Genomic DNA, 20,412 nt, shown 5'->3' on the forward strand with positions numbered 1-20,412 from the left:
CAAAGTTCTTCAAATCTTTGTGGAGTATGGTTCCAAACCTTCTGATTTTGTGTATCTAGTTGCTTTTGTGTATCTAGTTGCTGATACTTAAAAACTGATGCTGGGATGCTTCTTGCTATTCTTGAGTTCTTTGGATCCTCACCTGCAAAACCGAGGCTAATGGTTTTTCCAATGCTGCTGAAAGACAAAACCATGGAAACAATGGCTGGACATTATTTATGAAAATCTTAATTAGAGCCTCATCCAAAAGTCTTGGGCGAATAGCTGCACCCCGTTCTGATCAGAAGCACACCTTATCTTTTTTGGAAAGATTGCAAAGCAGTATTTCTAGAAACAGTTTTTGCTTTGTCAGAAGAGGATATTTCCTCTTATTACAGAGGATCCTCTTATTACAGTTGATTTCTTAAAACTGTGCTTTTTACTCTTGCTATTTGTCAGAAGGAATTTTCTATTTTTGTCTTAATCCTTCTGCAAACCATCTTAATTTAAGAAAACATTTCATCTTGTTGAAGAAAATGCTGAGTGTTTGTGAATATTTAAGATGATGTGAAGTGATTCAGATTTCCTTAGTAATGTTATCTAGAAGACCAAATGAAATACAGAATCCCAGAAAGGTGCAAAAATACTTCCAGCGTATTAAAAACTTATCAAGAAAGAAAAAAAAAAAGTTGTATATATAATGGAGACATAAATTAGCACAGACCAATGTGACTGTATAAATTCCCTGAAAGTGATATTTTTTTATTTCAATGAAAAAAAATACACATTTGAGAATGAAAAATATTTTTGAGAGACTTCTTATGAATACTGTGTTCTCTGCTTAGTCCATCATATGCCTAAGTCAGCAAGTGGTCACCTTTGTGAAATCCTTGCTGGATTTATCTTTACCACAAATGTATCCAAACTGCTGTACAGTTACATTTGTTACATTTAAGGAAGTTTTGCTAAGGCTTCTGATAATTCATTTTTTCACCCCTAGAAAAAAATTGACATGATTTTTAGTACAGTTATAAGAACCATTTCTCTTTACATTTCATTTATTAGTTTGCTTTGACTCCTTCTTCAGACAGTGAAACATGACATATTTTCACCCAAAGAAAGGATTTTCCTATAAATAACTGGAGAGTCCTTTTTTAGGACTTGAGTTATGTCTGAGTGATTAGTAGTTTAGAATAATGATTATCCTGTGTAAACAAAATGTGTCTTAAGCAATCAGTAAAACTGTACTGTTACCAATTAACTTGTGTTTGCACTGAAAGTTCTTGACAGTGGACAGAGTCCCTCAAGAGTCACAGACTTTACATTGCTCAGGAGCATAATCTGCAGATTTCTACTGACCTATATCTGGCCTTTAGTCATTGAGCTTTGCAAGTTATTCTGGTTTTTGGGGCAGTGAGATTGAAGAAAAACTCCCTTGTCAAAATGCTGGTTCTGAGTATGTCAACACATAAAGATATTCAGAGCCTCTTATGGGTTTTCACACTGTACCCTTTGCAGAGTTAGAATAAAACTAATACTTTTAAATGAAATAGATTGGCAAAGTTTCATTCTAGAATGCCTTATTGTCCTTAAGATACTGTTGCCAGCTATCTAGAGGAGGAATGATTTATATTTGTTTTCAGATTCATCATTGGTTTTAATTATTTTTCAAATAAAGTACTTTTTTTTTCCCTTTTCTTTTAAGAAGCTTCCACCTTAAAAGGCATAAATTTGGAGTTTCTGAAATAGCTGGCCCTGGAAACTTTATGAACCCCCTGCCACTATCTCAGTGCTGGAACCACCTATACAGAAAACCTTCTGAGAGCCTTAATGTGCCACCATCTCCTTTTTAACAATGTTTTCTTTTCCCCACTGCACAACAAGGCTCGACTCCCTTCGTGCTCATCCACCTATAGTGTTTCTGAGGTATACTTTGCACGTGTTCTCTCACACAGTCGACCTGCTCACCCATCACACTTTTTGATTTTATTTACTTTTTTCTTTTTTTTTTTTTTTTTTTTTGCATTGCACTGTGCACAAGTGGGGAAAAATCAGCTGGGGGGGCAGATTTTGCATGATCAATCTGCAACCATGTTCAGCGTGGTTCTAAAATCACTGTATCAGTCTGAGACCACCATGATGTATAATCTAGTAGCTAAGCAACTACTACACAGCATATGAGCATAAATTATATGATAAAAACATCCTTAGTTATCTTTTATATTAAATAAATATAACAAACTTACAGATGTCAAGGCTGCAAAACACTTCACTTGTTAGTCTGACCCATTTTTGGACAGTGAAACTGGAAAGACTCTGTAAAGATGGCCATCAGGTTATGGTTGCTAATTACCTGTCTAGATATAGGTGGGTTTATGATACCTGAAGTTCATTATCAATTCCCAAAGCTCTGGCTCAAGTTACTACCTACCAAAATGCATATACCATTTCAAATACTTACATATCAGCTTCATGATGGTCTTCTGTAATGAGGTATAGTACCATCTTAATAAGATACTTTAAATTGTAATTAGAAGAAAGAAGAAATACGTTAAGATAAACTAGAATTCACAACATCATGGGATAAAAACCAAGTTTATAAAATACTGTAAAATTAATTCCATTGCTCAGTAAAGATTATGTTTCAGCATATTATTTTGATTGATAAATGGATGAGTATCAAAAAGATGGACTTGAGGTTTTCTGTTATACTGAATCAGTCTTGAGCACGTACAGTTATTTATTCTGTATTTTAAAATAATCCCTTCAAACTGACAAGTTCCCATAAGAGGTTTGCTCTATCTCACACTGTAGGCCAGGTTCTAGACCTGATCTGAATGTTCTATTCATAAGCAATATAAAAAAATGCAAACATAAAGAGCTTACCTACTCAATCACTTTGTCCCTAAACAGAAAGACCTGTACTTTGCTTATTGTGTGTGTAACTTGTTCTCAAAAGCTTCAGCTTCTCAAGCAGTCATTCCTAGTACTTCCTTATCCTTAGTAATAAAAGTTTTGTCATAGTTTCAGTGTATGAATAGGCAAAAGATCTAACAGAACAGTTCTTAAGAAGAAAGATGCTTACCAGTTTTTCTGTCATAGATCTGTATAGATCAGTAGTTGCTGTCTGGCTCTACCGGGAGAGAAGTAATTTTAAAAATAATCTATCATGTGTTCCTAAAACCTGATAGGTATTCTGCAGTTCTTTGTGCCTCATCACTGTATTATGTGAAAGCCTCACTTTTTTTATAATGATTATCATCAAAACACCAATACGGAATAAATAAATTATACTATACTTATGTGCATACAAAGACAGTTCTTTCTAAGCTAATACAGGAGCAAGAAATTAAGTTCAGTGCTTACAGGTGCAGGACAGAAGCCATCCTCACTCTGTTCTTCTGAATATCTGTATGAAATTAAGAAAAAGGAGTGGATCAACAGGCATTTTGTAGTTCATATCAGCAAAAACGATTAACATGCTCTTAGAGATGTTGAAGTCAATTAGCCCATTTCAGGGAAACTGGAGTCTTCTTGCTTTGCCTGCAACTTCAGCCATTTTATGATGGGATCCACTTTATGATGGGATCACTGTCTTCAAAAGGAACACACACCAACGTATTGCAGCTGGTGATTGGTCAACATATATGGGTCTCCTGCTTGATCAGATTCCAAAAGCTTTTTTGCTTTCTCCAAAACTATCAGTGCTTTGCAATTTGTGCTGAAGAATCTGCTATCTGAAGTATCAAGGTGGCAAGACTATGCAAGCAATTCATCCTTTATACTTTGTTCAAAGGGAAGATCTTCATAGCAAAACTGCAAATTCCCTGGCTGTCTCTGAACCAGATCTTGTGATGCAGTAGCTGATCAGAATTTCACGCTCACAAAACACACAGTACAAAATATAAAAAGTGAAAGGTATAAAAAAAATATGGCTACATTATTCTCTGGTGGCAGACTAGCAGCCTGTGTATTTTTCAGCAGAACGTTCAAGCCAGTGACAAATCCAAAAGGAATAAATCAATTGAAACTGAAGATATCTGTGGCAATTGTAACTATTTGGAGAAGTGGGAAAGGATGGGAGGTTCTCTGGGACCCTTAAAGGATTTGTAGTCTAGTTTCTATCTTTTTGAGAAACTCTTCATTCAAAATAACAGCTTAATGTCAGGATTCGTGTCAAACAATGCTCAACATCATCCTCTTATTATTTTGGAAAATGGGAAAGGTTGCTATGAGTAAACAACATCCTGACTTCTAAATTACGTGATAGAAAATCTCCCAGACTGAAGTATTGTTAAATCAACTCCAAAAGCCTGCCAGTAGTTTTGATCAGGGGAAGAAAATTAGTAATGTTGTATTGCATGATGTCTCATACCCAGGGGGCAAAAGAGAACCACACTTCTGATAGGATCTCAAGGGGGGTTTTTTGTGTCCACACATATTTCTGTGGGTCTTGTTTAAAAAAAAAAAAAACAAAAAAACCTTTTCTTAGCTAATTCTTAAAGCACCAACTTTAGAGCTTCTTAGTTTCCTGCATCAAAGTCATCACCAGATAGATTTAGAACTTCAGAAGACATCTAGAACACATTGAGAAGAGAAATGGAATCAGTGCTGAGAACTCAGCTGAACATGTCTTTTGACAAAAGTACAACGAAAGAAAAAAGAGATAACCTCATATAAATTATTTTTGAAATCTCTTTTTAGGAAACAGATGTATTAGATTCATCATAAAAAATTTCCTCACAATTTTAATTGCTGAGAAAAGGTCTGAATTGGATTAAGTGGCACTTGTAGAAGTCAAATTGTCAAAAATGGAAGTCAGTCTACTATCAAGGATTTCCTGTCACGTAGAAGGTCTTTGATTGAAGAAGTAAAAGATCTTCCAGCAGAAGACAAACGGCACCTGTGTATTCTGCATTGTGAACAATTTGAGGTAGAATTTGCTGCCTGTTTTTTTCACAGAAAACATCCTGGTACATCCTGGTAGAGGCTATTTTGCATCTCGGAGTCTAATAAAATGAAAAAGCTTCTTTTCATCTGTTTCTTTTTATTGTCACCAGTAGCATGAGTGGAACTGTGGATGTGGTCAACTGATGCCTATTTGAGAGGAATGGTCAGAAAGATTTTAGAAACTTCTGTTTACTTTTAGGTACAGAGAGGTTTGTTGAGCTCCTGGCATTATAGTATAGTGGTATTATACACCCTCTTAGCCCCAGTCAGCCCCTTAACAATTCCACTTGTCCGTAATGAGGTCTTGTCTTTGGCTCAATTCAGTGCAATTGAAGTGAGTTTCTTTAAAAAGAAGAGAAGTAAAGCTTAAATTCTTTAAAATGGTATGATGATAAAATATAAGTTCATATTCTCATTAAATTTCACAGTGTGCAATAACATTTTTCACCCTTGATGAAAACCAGTTGGCTTCATGCCTGTTATTTTTGTGAATGTTAGCTGAACTACTTAAATGGTTTGTCTAAGAGTTAAATTATTAAATAGGACTTACAATGACTTAGCAGTTGTGCAGTAAATTATGGGTAGAATAGATATGTAATTTACTTATTCAGTTGTCACAAAACATAGTAATTTATTTTTAAATAGTAGTAGTTTACTGAAGATATTAAATCAAATTGGCATCACTTAAATTTTTAGAAGTACTCTGACATCGGCTTGTATCTTAAAAATATCATTCACAATGTAAATCGAACATTATTCAGTGAAGGTCCATAGTCTCCTAATTTATAAAGTTATACTTAGGTAGTGTTATGCAGTAGCACCATTTTTTATTCTCCTTTGTATCTCAGACTTTCTAGCAGCATCAGTTTCTCTCTTCCTCTCTTTCCCTGTCCTCTGGCTTTTGCATGCGCTATGTGTTTGGCTGAAAGCGTAATGAAGGAAACCTATTGATATGCTTGTTGGAAGGGTAGTGGCAACAAAATTATTGCAGTACTATTCCCTGCTTTCTAAAAAATAAAGTTTTTCAAAGAAAAAGACACTCAGGTCCATAGCTTATCATATGTTTTATTTAGCTTCACTGAATGGTTAGAATATTATTTCCCTAAAGATAGGTTTGTAATATGTATTGACTGCATACTGATTGATGGGATTTAATTGTATACTTGGCATTTTTAATTAACACAACAAAGACCTGTATTATCTTACCTGATAATAGAGAGTAACTAGAACAGGGAATTAAGAAGCAGTATTCAGAGAACAAGAGGAAATACTATTTCCTGCAATATGTAGTTGACTTCAGAAGACCATTCAAAGACTGCATGAAGATTTTTAAGTGTTCTAGGTTAAAGTATTTTATATAGTGTACATTACAAATGTTGCAAATAACTGAATCTTGTTCTTCAGAATTAAAGCCAGGTAAGAGACTGATTCTCCTTCTGCTTAGGTTAGTTTGAATAGAAGGCAGTGCTGAAAGACCAGGAATCGCAGCTCTGGCTTTCAGATGTTTACCACCAGCATAGAGCCTAGAATTCAGTTTTAGGTACAGGATGCTAAGTTCACTGTTGATACTTGTCATAAATCTGCTCTGCATAGCACAAATTGAGTAAACCTCAGCAGGACTCCTGTTCTTTTCTCTGAATTCATGCAGAAGTCCAGCAGATAGAGAACTTGGTTCATTACATCTGGCGTACAAAAATATACTGAGCTTTAACAGAAATTGCTGCATTAAATTGAGATTCCCTATCTTGTCACCTTATGAATGCCATATACTTTGTCGAGATGCTCTTTCAAATTTGAAATAATGTTTTTCCAATAAATAAATGAACGCAACAGAGCCAATAAGGATCCAATAATCATTTTGGAGTTGTCCAACTATGTTGTCACAATCTACTCCTGGTTTTCTGTGGCTTTGATTTGGTTTGTTTTTTGTTGTTTTTTTTTTTGCAGTTGCTAATAGAACAGTGGGTTTTTAAGCAAAATTAGAATTTATAAGTATTTCTCATTCAAATATGAACAAGAACTCAGTCTTCTATTTGGCAATTGCCATTTAAAAGATTGCATTTTGATTTGCTAGTAGTACCACCTTAATCCAGTCTTAAGAAAAATTTATTAAAATTCTTACTTTTAGAGAAACACGGTTTCTCAAGGCACATTAAAATGCAAAAAAATTATGAAAAAACAGTGATCTTCCTTATTCATGGAAAATAGTTTTGCTTCTATCTTCATTCATGGCGTTAGGATTAGTTTAGGATTAGGATTACAAAACATCTTCTCTAGGAATCTCTCTGCCAAATGAGAATAGTGCATGGCAAAACTTCAAAGTTACATCAGGAAAGACACTGTTTTTGCAATTACCTGATCAAAGTATACTTTAATAACTTTGATTGATGACATTTTAGAAAGTTTTTTTAAATTCTTTAAGAAATGTTGCTGTATTTTTACTTTAAATACTATTTATCTTTGTTTACCCATTGCTGAATCTCAAATTAGATCCATTATTAGTTGATACATTCAAAATAGAGGTAAAATTTTTCTTAAACATACAACTTCTCTGTGCATAGTACATAGCTTGTGACTTCTGCCAAATAAAATTATCCCTTCATATTAACATTTTGCACTTTTGTTCTGTACTGATAAATTCAATTCAAGCACTAAATTAATTTACAAAAAACTATTTAAAATTTTGGGAGAGTCGAAAAAGATGGGGTTTTGAAGAGCATCTCATTTCACACTACAGGTTTTGGCTTAAACCTTATCTATTCAACTTAACTAAATTGTAATACTTTTTGTTGATTTTTATTGTGGTAAAATGCTTTCCAGGTCTGCATTTATCAGAGAAAGAGCAAATAAATATCCTTCCCCATTTGGAATTTAAAGTTCCCTACTTTTTGTTTCAAGACAAATCTGTATGTTTCAATTTTTAAATAATTTTCCCCCTTGCTTCATGTACCACAAAATAGGAAGATATTTCATCTTGCCTTATGGTAGAGATGTGCAATCCTTTATGAAAAAAATTAGATCAAACCAAAGAGCTATCAAGGTAATTTTCTTTTTTTTTTTAATTATACTTTAGATTCCTTTGCATTTTCTAAAGTCAGTCTTGCCATTATTTCACTGTAAATAAATCCACTAAAGCAAAGGGGATTTTTTTCCATTTTCTTGCGCTGTACCATACTTTGAACTGTATGGCCATAAAATTGGCTTGATTAGATATAACTGTGAGGGTTTTTTCTGGACAACCACTGTTTTCTTTTTAAATCCAGTATTAAGCTGTTCACCAGCATACAGTGTTTGGAATTTGTTTACTACTTAAATCAGCTTTTTTCGTTTGAGAAGCCAGACATTATTTTGCATTCTTTTGCACTAGCAGTTACACTTAGTGCAACTGTTCTCTAGGTTCAGCTCCCAAAGCAATCTAACTCTGAAGAGTTAGCTTTAGTAATAGAATCTATGGGAAAATTAGTCTAAAGTCTGAAATAGCAATGAATCCAAGTGGAGCAAAGCTTCTACTACTGTTACAGCTTTTGGAGTAATCACTGATGAAAAATGCCATACATGTGATCTAATTTACATGTATCTCTAGAGGGCAGTGTCTGTTTAAATACATGGCAATCAAATTAGATATTCACAACAGTGTCAGTAGCAGTAATACATGGCGCAAATGTCAGTGGGTTCCCATCACTGCTCCCTAAGTTATCTTCCTGTTTTTCCCATTTTTCAAATGCTGCTTTGTAACATGGAAGCTTTTTTTGCTGAGCATATTGATCAATGCCATAAAGTTTTTTTTTTTAAGAACTGGAGGGCAGAATGAATGTCCTTATTCACAGCATTTTCTGTATTCTTTTCTCATCTTTGAGTTTCCAAAATTCAGCGCTGCTACAAGCCTGGACAAATTAATATTGTGTTCTCAGGTGCATAACTGCTGTGGGGAGCCTGGTGGTTGCTGTTGTGCTGGACCTTGCAATCCAGACTGCCAGATTCAAGACAGCACTAAAGGAATCTTATCCTATTGAGCTTTTGAGGTTGAAAGCAAAATCCAAAATGCAAATCTTCTTTCTTCATTTGCATTTCTGGTTACTTTCAAAAATAATTTCTAACTTGGGTTTAACGATAGTTTGTAGTGCAACATTTGTTCAGTTCCAGCCTCTCTTTTCTAAAGCTTATGAATCCTCTGAAGTCTTCATGTTATTCATCCATGACCATTCTGATCTCACTTTAAGGATTCTCCTCAGAGGAGTATAGTCTGTGTTTCTGTCTCAGCTCAAAGGCAGAAATATAGCTCTTCGTACAGTAAATTCACTGTCTGATATTTATTACTCAGCTGGATTCTATACTTTAGAATCTTCTATACTTTAAAGTGTACAAGACTGAGTTTTTGTCTGGATATTGTATACATCAGAGACTACAATATACACCAGATATAAGACTATTGTTACCTGTGTTTATTAGTTTTGGCTCTTGTACTTGAAGCCCTTCAAATTTAATGCTCCCAGCTCAAACAAAAATATTAAGCTTAACTAAAATCAACTTCTTTGAATTTATGCTAGTGCAGAAATTATGGTCATACTACATGAGAAAACATGTTTTGTTCCTGCTCATATAGTTGAAAAAGTAGTCCAACAATTCATTTTAGAATGATAATTGCTATAAAAATCCCCAACCAAAATTTCTGGTAGACACCAATGGAAAAAGGTGAAATTTAATTTTAAAGATGCTTTAAAAATATAAGAAATTGGGTGGTGGCTTTTGCTGACTCTTTGGGCCTGAAGGTTCATTGCTCATTTGTTGGTGGCTTTTGAAGCCACAAAGCCCCAAAACAGAATTTATAAGTTTTGATTCCTTTGTTCCTGTTTACATGTGTTCATATTCCTTTAGCAGAAAGATAAGGAATGTTTCTTGTGTCGTCAGCTTCCAGGAAGATAAGATTGTAAGTGTGAAATAGGAGTTGTAGGTTTTGTTAGCCTACAAGTTTGAGTCAGACTCCTTCAAATGTCAATGGAGAGATGCTTTATCACTTCATAGAGTTTGGATCAAAGGGATGGAGGCCCATAGGCCTAGGAGCAGATAGGAGCAGAAGCAGTAATGCTAAAAATTCCAAACAGGCCTCTGCCACTTCCCCTCCAACATTTTTTCAGATATTGACAATAACTAGATATAAAGAAAACTGAATTGTGTTTCCCAGCAGTAGCAGGTGGGGTGAATGGTGACTTCGCCTCTGCTACTTCTGAAACAGAAAGCCCAGTGATGTAGCAGGAAGGCCTGCATGGGTGCCAAGGAAGCCTCTGTTGTGTTTTCTGTTTCCCCATTAGTGCTGACTTCATTTTTCACGCTGGAAAATCTTCTTGCACCATTTTCAGGGGTACTCATTTCTGTGTGTCCTTCTTGAGACACATTTGTGTGATGTTCACATCATGCCACAGCTGGTAGTTTGCGCTCGCAGCCCAGAAAGCCAGTTGTGTCCTGGGCTGCATCCAAAGCAGTGTGGCCAGCAGGGAGAGAGAGGGTATTCTGCACCTCTGCTCTGCTCTGGTGAGATCCCAACTGCAGTGCTGCATCAGCTCTAGGGTCCCAGCACAGGAAGGACAGGGACCTGTTAGAGGGAGTCCAGGTGTACTAGTGTTTCGTTCCGTAGAACCGAGCACAACAGAGAAACCTATAAAGAATTAAATAATTACCCATTTAGAAGTCAGTTTGAATAATGTTTAGTAAGTAAGACATGAAACTAGTCTTTGAGCAGGGAGAATAAAATGAAGCAGCCTTACCTTGCCTTATGCAGAAGCCCTGATGCAAATAATTATGATGAAATCACAATGCCTACGTGTCAAAGGAAATATAAGTTGCAGACATAACATTGATCTGTCCTAAATGTTGTTTCCTTTAAACTTGCTGATTTTACTTCACTACATTTGAATGAAGAATTTATTTTAAAAACTTATTTTGAGAGTCACGCAATTCAAAAAATAGTTTTATTTTTTTTGCAATAATGTAGATATTTCACTGTTTTAATGCTGCATTGAAATTGGCTATTGCTGGGTAAAGAAATAGAAATGTGAAAATAGTTGAAATTTCATTAAAAAGCAAAATATTTGTAATAGAAATGAAGCTTTTTAAAATGTCAACCACACTAATCAAGGGTTAGAGGTGTGTTTGAAGGTTATGGTGTGCTTGAAGACAAGACTTTTTATATATCACTCATGTATCTGATTGGCATATGATTGACAACATCTTAAACGGTTAATCTGGAATGGACAAGGAGTTTAAAAAGTCTTAATGCTGGTCAGATAGGATATAACTCAGACATGTAATGCATAGTTGTACGGCTAAGTGATTTTTTCAGTCAAATTGCCAGGGTGTGAAATTATATGAAAATAGGCAATTAAGTACCATTTCTGTGGCAAACAACAAGAATAACAGGAATTTTTTTCCTCTTGTGCCTCTTAGGAAATACAGCGTATTCTGTTTGCCTTTGTTTATACTATTTACTTCTCAAACTGGAAAATATTTCCAGAGCATTTAGAGAATGTTTAAGATTTTCATTCAAACAAATAAAAGATCTTGTTCACAGTTAATAATACAAGTAGTAGAACATTTTATTTTTGCAAGTGCAGTGTTTCTAGAGATTTATTGTGTCTTACAAATCCCACTTGAATTTTGATAGCACAAGTTAGAATTACCTGTTGGAGTTTGTGCACAATTTTGGCAATAATGTTTACGACTTGATTTAATATGGGCTTTAGCTTAGACAAGATGCTTGATCTCTTCATGTTTGGGTATTATAATTAAGGCAGCTTCTCTGAAAAAAAAGCAGTATGATCTTGAATAGTGTCTAAACCGCCTCTAAAATATCACAGAAACGTGCCATCTTTCCAGTGTTACTCATACAGTGTTATCTGTATGCTGTCTCCTACTCATAAGAACACAAAATTCAGCTCATATTTTTTTCTCATACAGAGGTAAACATTCCATTAAAATTACTCTGAGGAAAGGTAATCCCTCTTTGCTTCTTTTAATTCTCAGCTACGAAGCCTATACTGCCACTTTGTAGTAGCCAATTTGCTTTCCCGTTAGCTTACTGTGGTTTGCTATTTTGTCTCTTTTTCTTTGCTGTATATATCATAGTTCTTCCTGTTTTCTCATTGTGAGGTGTTCAGTTTGCAGTTTTAGTTGTTGTGTAAGATTTTCTTTGAATCCTCTTCTAGAAATAAATGTGTTGATTTAACTCTCCAGGACAATGCCAGTTTCCATTGAGAGATGACCAATCCCAGAAAACTGCCCTTTGCCTTTTCCTTCCATATTGTTCTAAATATTGGATAATACTATTTTTTTATACTGCTCCTGAAAAAGGAACCAATTCAGCCCTTACGTTTCTACAGTGTACTCATCAATCCACTTCCACTGTCCTGTTTGAACAGTAGTTAGGATGAACCATAATCTGACCACAGAATTCCATATGTCTGTTCATAATCTACTGGGAAACAATAATCAAAATTAAATAAATCTGTATGTGAAGTGTAGGTGACTAGAAAAAAACTCAGAAAAGATCTCAGTAATACATGAATGAAAACAGTTACATATTCAAGATTTAGAATTGACTTTTGATCAGTGTCCAGTCTACCAAGCATAACACTTAATAAGTGGTAAAAATATACTCCGAAAATGATTTTGGCTTCAAATGATTTTTTGTTTATTTCTTCCCACTGACTCAAAATGAGTGATTTCTCATGTGGAATACTACATTATTTATTATTCATACTTAAATTTTAGTGAGCTGAATCCCACCATCAGTAGTACTTGTTTTAAAAATTGTGTTAATGAGTAATGTGTGCTGCTATCAAATTCCTTGTGCTCACTTTTCTTTCCATTTCAGAAGTGGTCTCAATATAACAAGAAAAAATTATTCTGTTGTTTTGAACTGACTTTCATCCTAATTCAGATGGCCATAAAGCGTTATGTTAAGACCTTGTGTGTTCAGCTCAGTGTTAAAGTATTGTTTGAGTAAGAATGGATTCCTGAAATAGTAAGATTACATGTTTTAAAAGGATTATTTAATCCTCACATACTTTATTGAATGTCTTCTGAAGTACACAATTCCAGATGCCCTTTTTTTTTTTTTTTTGAACTGGGTGATCTTTAAGGTCCCTTCCAACCCAATCCATTCTTGTGAATGTTTTTTTTAACAAGTTCATTTTTTATATTCCATATTAATTCAATCACAGCTTTCTCTCTGTTCTTCAGGTTGGATTTAATGCAGTTTTTTTAATTAAATCAACAATGCAATTTCACTGCATTTTTTTATTTGCTCCTAGTTTAACCTTATGGATATTGTTTAGAATAACAAGCCAAAAGTAGTTTTTACAGTATTATTGCAGTAGCTTGAGACATTGTTATTCATGGTTTAGTTTTCTCTTACCAGTTTATTTAGAGACACTGAATACTGTATGTTGTACTCTTAGAGGATGAAAGGTGTTTTAGGCAGAAGACACTGTGCAAACCCCTACAGTTATAAGTCAGATCACATGTGATTTGAAATCTATTTAAAGCAGGCAAATATTTCAGAGACCATTCAGATGGCATGAGCACAGTATATATTGTACAGAACTCAGGTCATATAATTACTAATAAATCACATGCAGAAAAAAAGCATCAGCACCATACTTTCCCACATCACAGCAGATAAGTTGTCTTAATAAAGCTGCTAAAGTTTCAAGGAAAGGCTATATGAGTTATGCGCTTTCTCACCAGCAGTAAGTGTAGTAGCTCAGTACCTCATGAACAGGCCTGCCTGGTGTTTGTGAGAGATTGGGAGGAATAACAGTTCTTAAATTGTTAACAGCTGCTGTGCTTTGCATACCCTGCTTCCTTCATTACAGCTTGGCAAACTCATTCCCTCTGCTGTACCTTAGTCCTCTGTGTCGGCGTATGTTTGGGTTTCTGCTGGTGGTTCCACATTCTGCATGCTTTCCTCAGAGTGGAGCAATGTGCTTTCCCATAAATGCTAAAGGTTATGGGTCAGCCTCCTACAGGCTCTGTGTTCCTGAGAAATGGGCTTTTTCTGTTGGTGGTAACTCATGTTTTGATGTCATTGTTCTGAATTGTTCTTCATGTTGTAATATTGAGTTAAAATGTACTCCCATAAGAGTTAGCTTTTCATATTGGGCTGGAAACTCTTCATCTTTGTCTAGCAATTTGTTTTATTATAACCAATGGCTTTTAATTGTACCTCCCATAATGAAGAGCTGACTTAATACTCTGTGCTAATCTTGTTATGACTTTTAAAAGGTAAGTAATTTCTCTAACAATTCCTAACAGTTATGGTAAAGTGTTAAAGGGTGTCTCAGTGTTCTTTTTTCACTATTTTTCATGTGAATTTTTCACTTATAGCATGAACTTTTCTTGTGTCTTTTTCTATTTTTCTTGTAAAAAAATTTTAGACTGGTTTTTATTTGCAGTAAAACATATTATGTAAATTTAAATTAATCCAATTTAGTAGAGTCATTGATTTTGTTTTTCAGACCAGTCATGACTGATAGATAGAAGTTGTCAACAGGACTCTTTATTTTTACCATTCCCTTTGTTTATTTTTGAGTACTTTATTTCACATTCTATTTACTACTTCAGCCTATGGGAGAAAGCTGACTCTGCATTCCAGCATGGTGAAGTTACATCTTCAAGAACATAAAATCCAGTTTGCTTAACATACAGAGTAATGTGAACTGAATGCTTTGGGTTTGGTTACATTCTGTCTGAGCTATGCAGGGGAATGGTATTGGCTGGTAGCCCAGTGTATATTCTGCCAAGATAGATTGTGACCCAAGAAGCTGTAGAATGGACAAATAATAAATCTATACTTTCCCTGTGAAAGAAAAGACAGCCATAGGTTGTTATTTCTTTAACTACCTGTGAATGAGAAGAATTATAGTAAATACTAGTAATAATAACTCTGCCCAGTCAGTCATGGTACTATATGCAATGTAGTATGGATTCTTCAGTTAACTATAGCTGTGAAAAGAATACAGATTTTTGGTAAATGTAACAAATTACAAAGTAGCAAAACATAATGAATATTATAAAAGGCACTTAAAACACGTGACGCCATTTACAAAAAGCTCAATTGCTGCCAAAACTGTATGTGTTAGGAAACCGGTGGGTTTTATTAAAAATTACTTTCCTGGAGTTTTGATTAAAAATAACATTTAGGATAAGAATGTGCAGTTCATATTAAACAGTAGTATTATGTAATAACTAATTTTGATGTCAGTTATGTTAAAACATGGTTTGTATTCTGCAGCTGTGAGCATAGGTTGGGAAACGATCAAGTCTAGCTGATCAAGCCTTTTATTTTATTATCATGGATTCCTCTTCCACAGCTGCTTTTAAAATTTGTGGGAAGCAAATTATTTCTCATACTGCATATGTTGCCCATCAGGTGAGTGATAACATGGAAACTTTAGGCTGGGTGTAAGAAATCAAAAAGTAAATATAAAGTCCTCTGTGTGCACAGAATTAAAAAAATGACCTGTAAGAGGCTGTATGTGAAGCCAGCTGTCTTTTGTTACCATTGTCATTTGGACATTTTAAGAGCAAAACTTTGTCAGCACGTTTTTTATATTAGAAGATTTGATCTGCAAATCTCAGCTGCTCTGTTCATTATAAATCTCTTGTTTTTGTCCATACGCTAGCTCCACTATAGGTTGGAAGGGCTTAAAGATGAACTGAGGAGGAATAGAGGCTACAACTCGAGAGTAACTATTACTGCTCAAAGGAGCTGTTTTCCATTCGCAAACATTGCTTTGCGCTATGGGTTTGGGCTCCTTCTGTTCCTCCACTTTGTTGAAAGACTCTCTCTTGACTTCCATTTTACTTCTTTAGCACTGTCTTTGTCTGCTAACATTTTTCCTTCTTCTCTAGTAGCTTTTATCTGTGTCCTTTGGATCACATATTTTACTTAGTTTGTTTTAGTAGATCGTTTCAAATGTTTGTGTTTTGTATTTTTGGTTTTTTGCCTTTTTCTTTAGGACTATGTTATCTCACTGAATTTCATTCCACAGTTTGCTGAATCGCTTGGTTATTTTGCAGCAGGTCCATTCCTCATTTTCTCTTTTCATGTTTTTCAGTAAGAAATTAGAGAGCCTCTTCCATTTTAAACAGTAGTCTTACACACATAGGCCCATGTCTCTTTTTGCATACACCATCTTCTGCCTTGCCACACCCATCCTGCTTCTCTCTCCTTCTCTCTCAAGCTGTGCTTCTCTTTCTTTTGTGTTTTCTTTCCTACCATTATACCACATTTTTGGTCCAGAATTGTCCTTTGATAAATTATAGGTAAATATTTACTTCTTCCAAAGAGAGTTCATGTTATGCCTTTGAAATCTGGTAAAACAACTCTGGGCCAAATTTCAGCATCATTAATATTTTGTTTGCAGTTTTCTTGTATAGTATTTTTGGTGGGAAGGGGGGAGGGTGTGTGGTTTTCTGTTTGTTTTTGTTAAACAAGAGTTTTTTTCAGGGAAGGACACCATAACCCACTCTAAGTTGCAACATTACTTTCCATAAGTTATTCCATTACAATAAGTAGACTGTGTTGCGCTGTAGAATCCAATTTTTTTATGTGAATATCTATTTGGGGCAAGCTGCTGTGGAACAGAAGAAAGAGGTTTAGAAGCTGGGACACAGTTCTTTTCAGCCTTAAATGGTTGTTCCTTTCTGAAGACAGCTTTTGAGGGGTTGGGCATTTACCATTCTTCGTCAGTTGTTAGATCATACATAGTCACTTTCTAGGCAATTTTTCTCTTAACTGCAAGTTCAAAATGAGGTCTGAAAGATAATTTGGATTCACTCCTTTGCTTTTTCAGCAGAGACGAATGTTCTGCTGGGAAATATCACCCTCAGCATCACCTGTGCTATTCTGCTTCTTTCTTATATGTGCACTTCATTAGTATTCTCATTGAAATTTAAAATACTTTTGTCAATAAGTAAAAAAGAGAAGGATTCAATTCTTACTGTCCTAGAGGTTTGTCTTCTCATGAAGTTTACTTTAGCTGGAGTTTTGTCCACACAAAATGTTTTTGGTTCAAGTGCTGTCAGTTCAATCAGTTGGCCTAACAGTAGTCCATCTAAAAACTTGCAACTTTAGGGTCATTATGCATTGTGCTATCTTTCCAAACCTGAGAATTAACAATAATTGATGCTTCACTATAGATAAAATTTAAACTGTGTTGCGTTTACTGGACTGATACTCTTAAAAAAAAATTCTATTTTTAAATCTGCATGGTAAACAGATAGAACTGTAAATATCCAGTGTTACTAGAATATTAGACTAATGTGAATTGTCCAATTTCCCTGTGGTCAGACTAATCCATCTGGAATAGCACAGTGGCAGCTAAGCATCAAGGAATTCTTTTTAAACATCTTCAGAATCAGCACAATTGAAACTGAGTATTTGAAACTCTCTATAATAACTGAAAATATCAATTATATAGAATTTTAAATCGAATCATATAGTTATCTTAGTGTTCTGTCTAATCATCAAACAGGACCTAGATTCAGAGCTACGGTAATTACAACTGTACAAGAAAATGTGGATTTTCTGTTGAAAACTGAAGCTTAACACATAATTTTAGGCACTGTTCTTTGATTTTTCTCTCTTACTGTCTTTAGGCCATCTTGTTTCTTATGGGAGGGGTGTGGAATCAAATTGCTTGTATCAGATTCTGACCATCAGCTACTACCCTTGTGCTTAAATATACTTATCTCATGCAAACTATGTAAGAATGTTGCTGAAAATATGTACAGCCTCTGTCTTAGATCCCAGGAGCTTGCCCATTGTATCTCTGTATTTTGCATCCTTGTTAGCTTCTATAGCTCATAGACTGTGCTTTCTCTGCAGGTCCAGTCTAGGTGCAGCAGCAAGGAGAACATCCTCAGAGCAAGTAAGTACAGAAACTTCCTACCTTTGTTGAGAAACTAAGACTGCTCAGAAGACAGCAAGTGATAGATCAGAGGTGGGACTAAGTGGGTTTGCAGAAGAAATTTAATAAGACAGTGAAATGTAGTCCAAAGGTAAAACTGTAAATAGCTCCTAGTGTTCATGTACTAATGGAGAGTCACCTTTTAATTTATTCTTCCAAGTTGTTTTTCTAATGACATGGAAGTCTGTGTTGTTTGTGGTGATGTTTTTTTGTAAATGATCATGTGTGTGCAGGTTTAATGGGCAAGAATTAAAACTGAAAGTCAAAATGGAAATTCTCAGCTTGAATATAGATTATTTTTATTTTCATACTTGACTTTGAAAGTGGATTACAGAGAACCAAACCAAAAAATGCAAAGGTTAAGAATTTACATTTGATCCAAACAATGTATTGTTTAATTTGCACAATTCTTTGTGTTGTGGGAATCTTTTCTAGTCTAAAATTTGGTCCACCATATGTGTGTGTGTGTGTGTTTATATATATATATATATGTGTGTATATATATATATATATATATATATATACACACACATGTATAATGACAGGAATAGGAAGTTGTTTTGGTGATAAAAGAGAAGACTGTCAAGAATTTTCTACCTTATGCAACCAATTGAATTAGTTGCTTCAAAGCTAGAGGATTATTTTGCCGTACAAAATGCAGCTTAATGTAAGTAGTCATTTTTAGAGCTATCTGACATTTCACATTAGTGAAAAATAACTTGGTAAAGTCTGAGGAGTTGTTTAATGTCATTTGCTTGTAATTAAAGTACCATTTAGTAATTTTAGAATTTTAAAAAATCATTTGTTTGTCTCTGGGTCTATTTAAATGTGTGATACCTCTAATAGAAGAGTTAGCATTTGTTTGTAGGAAGAAATACGAGAGAGAAAGGTTAGTAGTTACACCAGCATCTTTCTTCCTTTCTGCATTAAGGTTATTCGTACTAGTGTTAAATCTAAAGGGGCTCTATTTTCATGGCTTTTCTTGCTGGAATAATAGGTGTTACTTTGGTGCTGGAAAAAAGATGTCAGAGATTAGGGAATTTTATCTATTTTTTAAAAAAATCTCTGTTGGAGAATGCATTTCTCAGAAGATTTTAACAGAACTTTAGACTTACGGAAATGATATGCATTAGGGACAGACTTGCGAATCTGAAGGTTGTTCTCTGGAGACCATTCAAAGCATCAAAACCTGTGAATTCAATCACTTTCTAAGGCTTAAAGAGGTGAAATGCTAGTTTCTGAAGTAACTAACAGTGAGTTTTAAGTAGCAGTAAACCATAAAAGCACCTAGTGGTTGTGGCATAAAGGTTGTTCACTGCCACACAATTACCTCAGCTTTCACTGCTGTGACATATTTTTTCTTAGCATCTTCGTTCATAGTTGCCAACTTATAACAAAGCAGCAGGAAAATGTTTCTATCATATATTGTGTGGAATTTGCTGGGCCTGCAGGAATTATTGTGCTGCTAAAGCAGAGTTTCTTTGTCTATGCAGAGGCGGGTGTGGGAAGATTGACTGTTTCACACATGGTTTCCTTTTCCTCTTAAATGATATTGTTAACAAAAAAGAGGCTTAATAACTGGAAATGTAAGCTTGCTATGAAGATCCCTGTTGTTAAAACCAGGAATGCAGTTTTTCGATTAGTTACATTTTTATCTTACAGTAGTTTAATTCGGATCATTTCTCCCTAGTTTGCTTATGAGAAACTTATGTTCAAGAGTGTGCGAATTCTTAATACAGTTAGAAAATGTCTCATCAGCTGTTTCTCTTTTCCTCAGAATGCCAACTGCTATCTTAAGGAAAGGAATTAAGCCAATTAAAAATTATTTGTGCTTGACAAATTCATACTGCCTGCTTTTATTATCATGTTATCTTCTAAATACACACAAAGCCATTGTTCAAGTAATTTCTTCCAGAATCATTCCTGGAAGAATTAGGTGGACAGTTTTACTTGTCTCTATTTCTTCCTCTAAAAGATAGTTACTGTGTTAATAGCAAAAAAAAATTAGTGAACAATCTCGCACTTAAAAAGGCAAGCTTGTGTTACTGCTGAACAAGTGTTGTGTATACAGATTAATTAAGAAGCCTTCTCTTCCAAAAGAAGGACTTGGATTGTGTGATGGTTGTGCTATTTTTTACTTACTTTTTATTAAAAGACTACACTTAAAGCAATCATCTCTTTTTTTCCAGAATCTGAAGGCATGTGCAGCAACCAATGGGATATTTATGTAGTGACCACAAAGCAAAATCATGTCATTAAAAATTAGTTTCTATTACTTGTTAATGCTTGCTGGATTATAATTTACATTACTTTAGGAATATCATTACATATCACATACAGAACATAATCCACTTTGGCTTTCATAAATACCTTCTTGTTCTAAGTAAATCCTTTCAAGATACTCTGCAATTGTAATTGTCCTAATCTTTCGGGTTTTATCTGTTATTCTTGTTTATGTATTCCTGCAATAGTTCTCTCTTCAATTGCTTATCTTCACTTTTAAAATCCTTCAAAG

The 20,412-nt window shown here is 34.7% G+C and overlaps 1 protein-coding gene across 22 annotated transcripts in view; it reads left to right on the forward strand.

Annotated features, from left to right (window-relative positions):
- The window catches only part of GPHN (gephyrin), a 285,809-nt gene that overhangs the window by 214,661 nt on the left and 50,736 nt on the right, over positions 1 to 20,412 (forward strand). For 10 of the 22 annotated variants that reach the window (XM_085062088.1, XM_085062093.1, XM_085062090.1 and 7 more), the window contains 3 exons: positions 1,864 to 1,905; positions 15,609 to 15,671; positions 17,816 to 17,858. In XM_085062088.1, the coding sequence (XP_084918214.1) occupies positions 1,864 to 1,905; positions 15,609 to 15,671; positions 17,816 to 17,858 (148 nt within the window). The remainder of the gene's footprint in view (positions 1 to 1,863; positions 1,906 to 15,608; positions 15,672 to 17,815; positions 17,859 to 20,412) is intronic. The other 12 variants (XM_085062094.1, XM_085062099.1, XM_085062103.1 and 9 more) reach the window with 2 other exon arrangements.

The sequence above is a fragment of the Lichenostomus cassidix genome, chromosome 5 (assembly GCF_008360975.1).
Source record: "Lichenostomus cassidix isolate B80296 chromosome 5, HeHo_3.0, whole genome shotgun sequence".
Lineage (NCBI taxonomy): Eukaryota > Metazoa > Chordata > Aves > Passeriformes > Meliphagidae > Lichenostomus > Lichenostomus cassidix.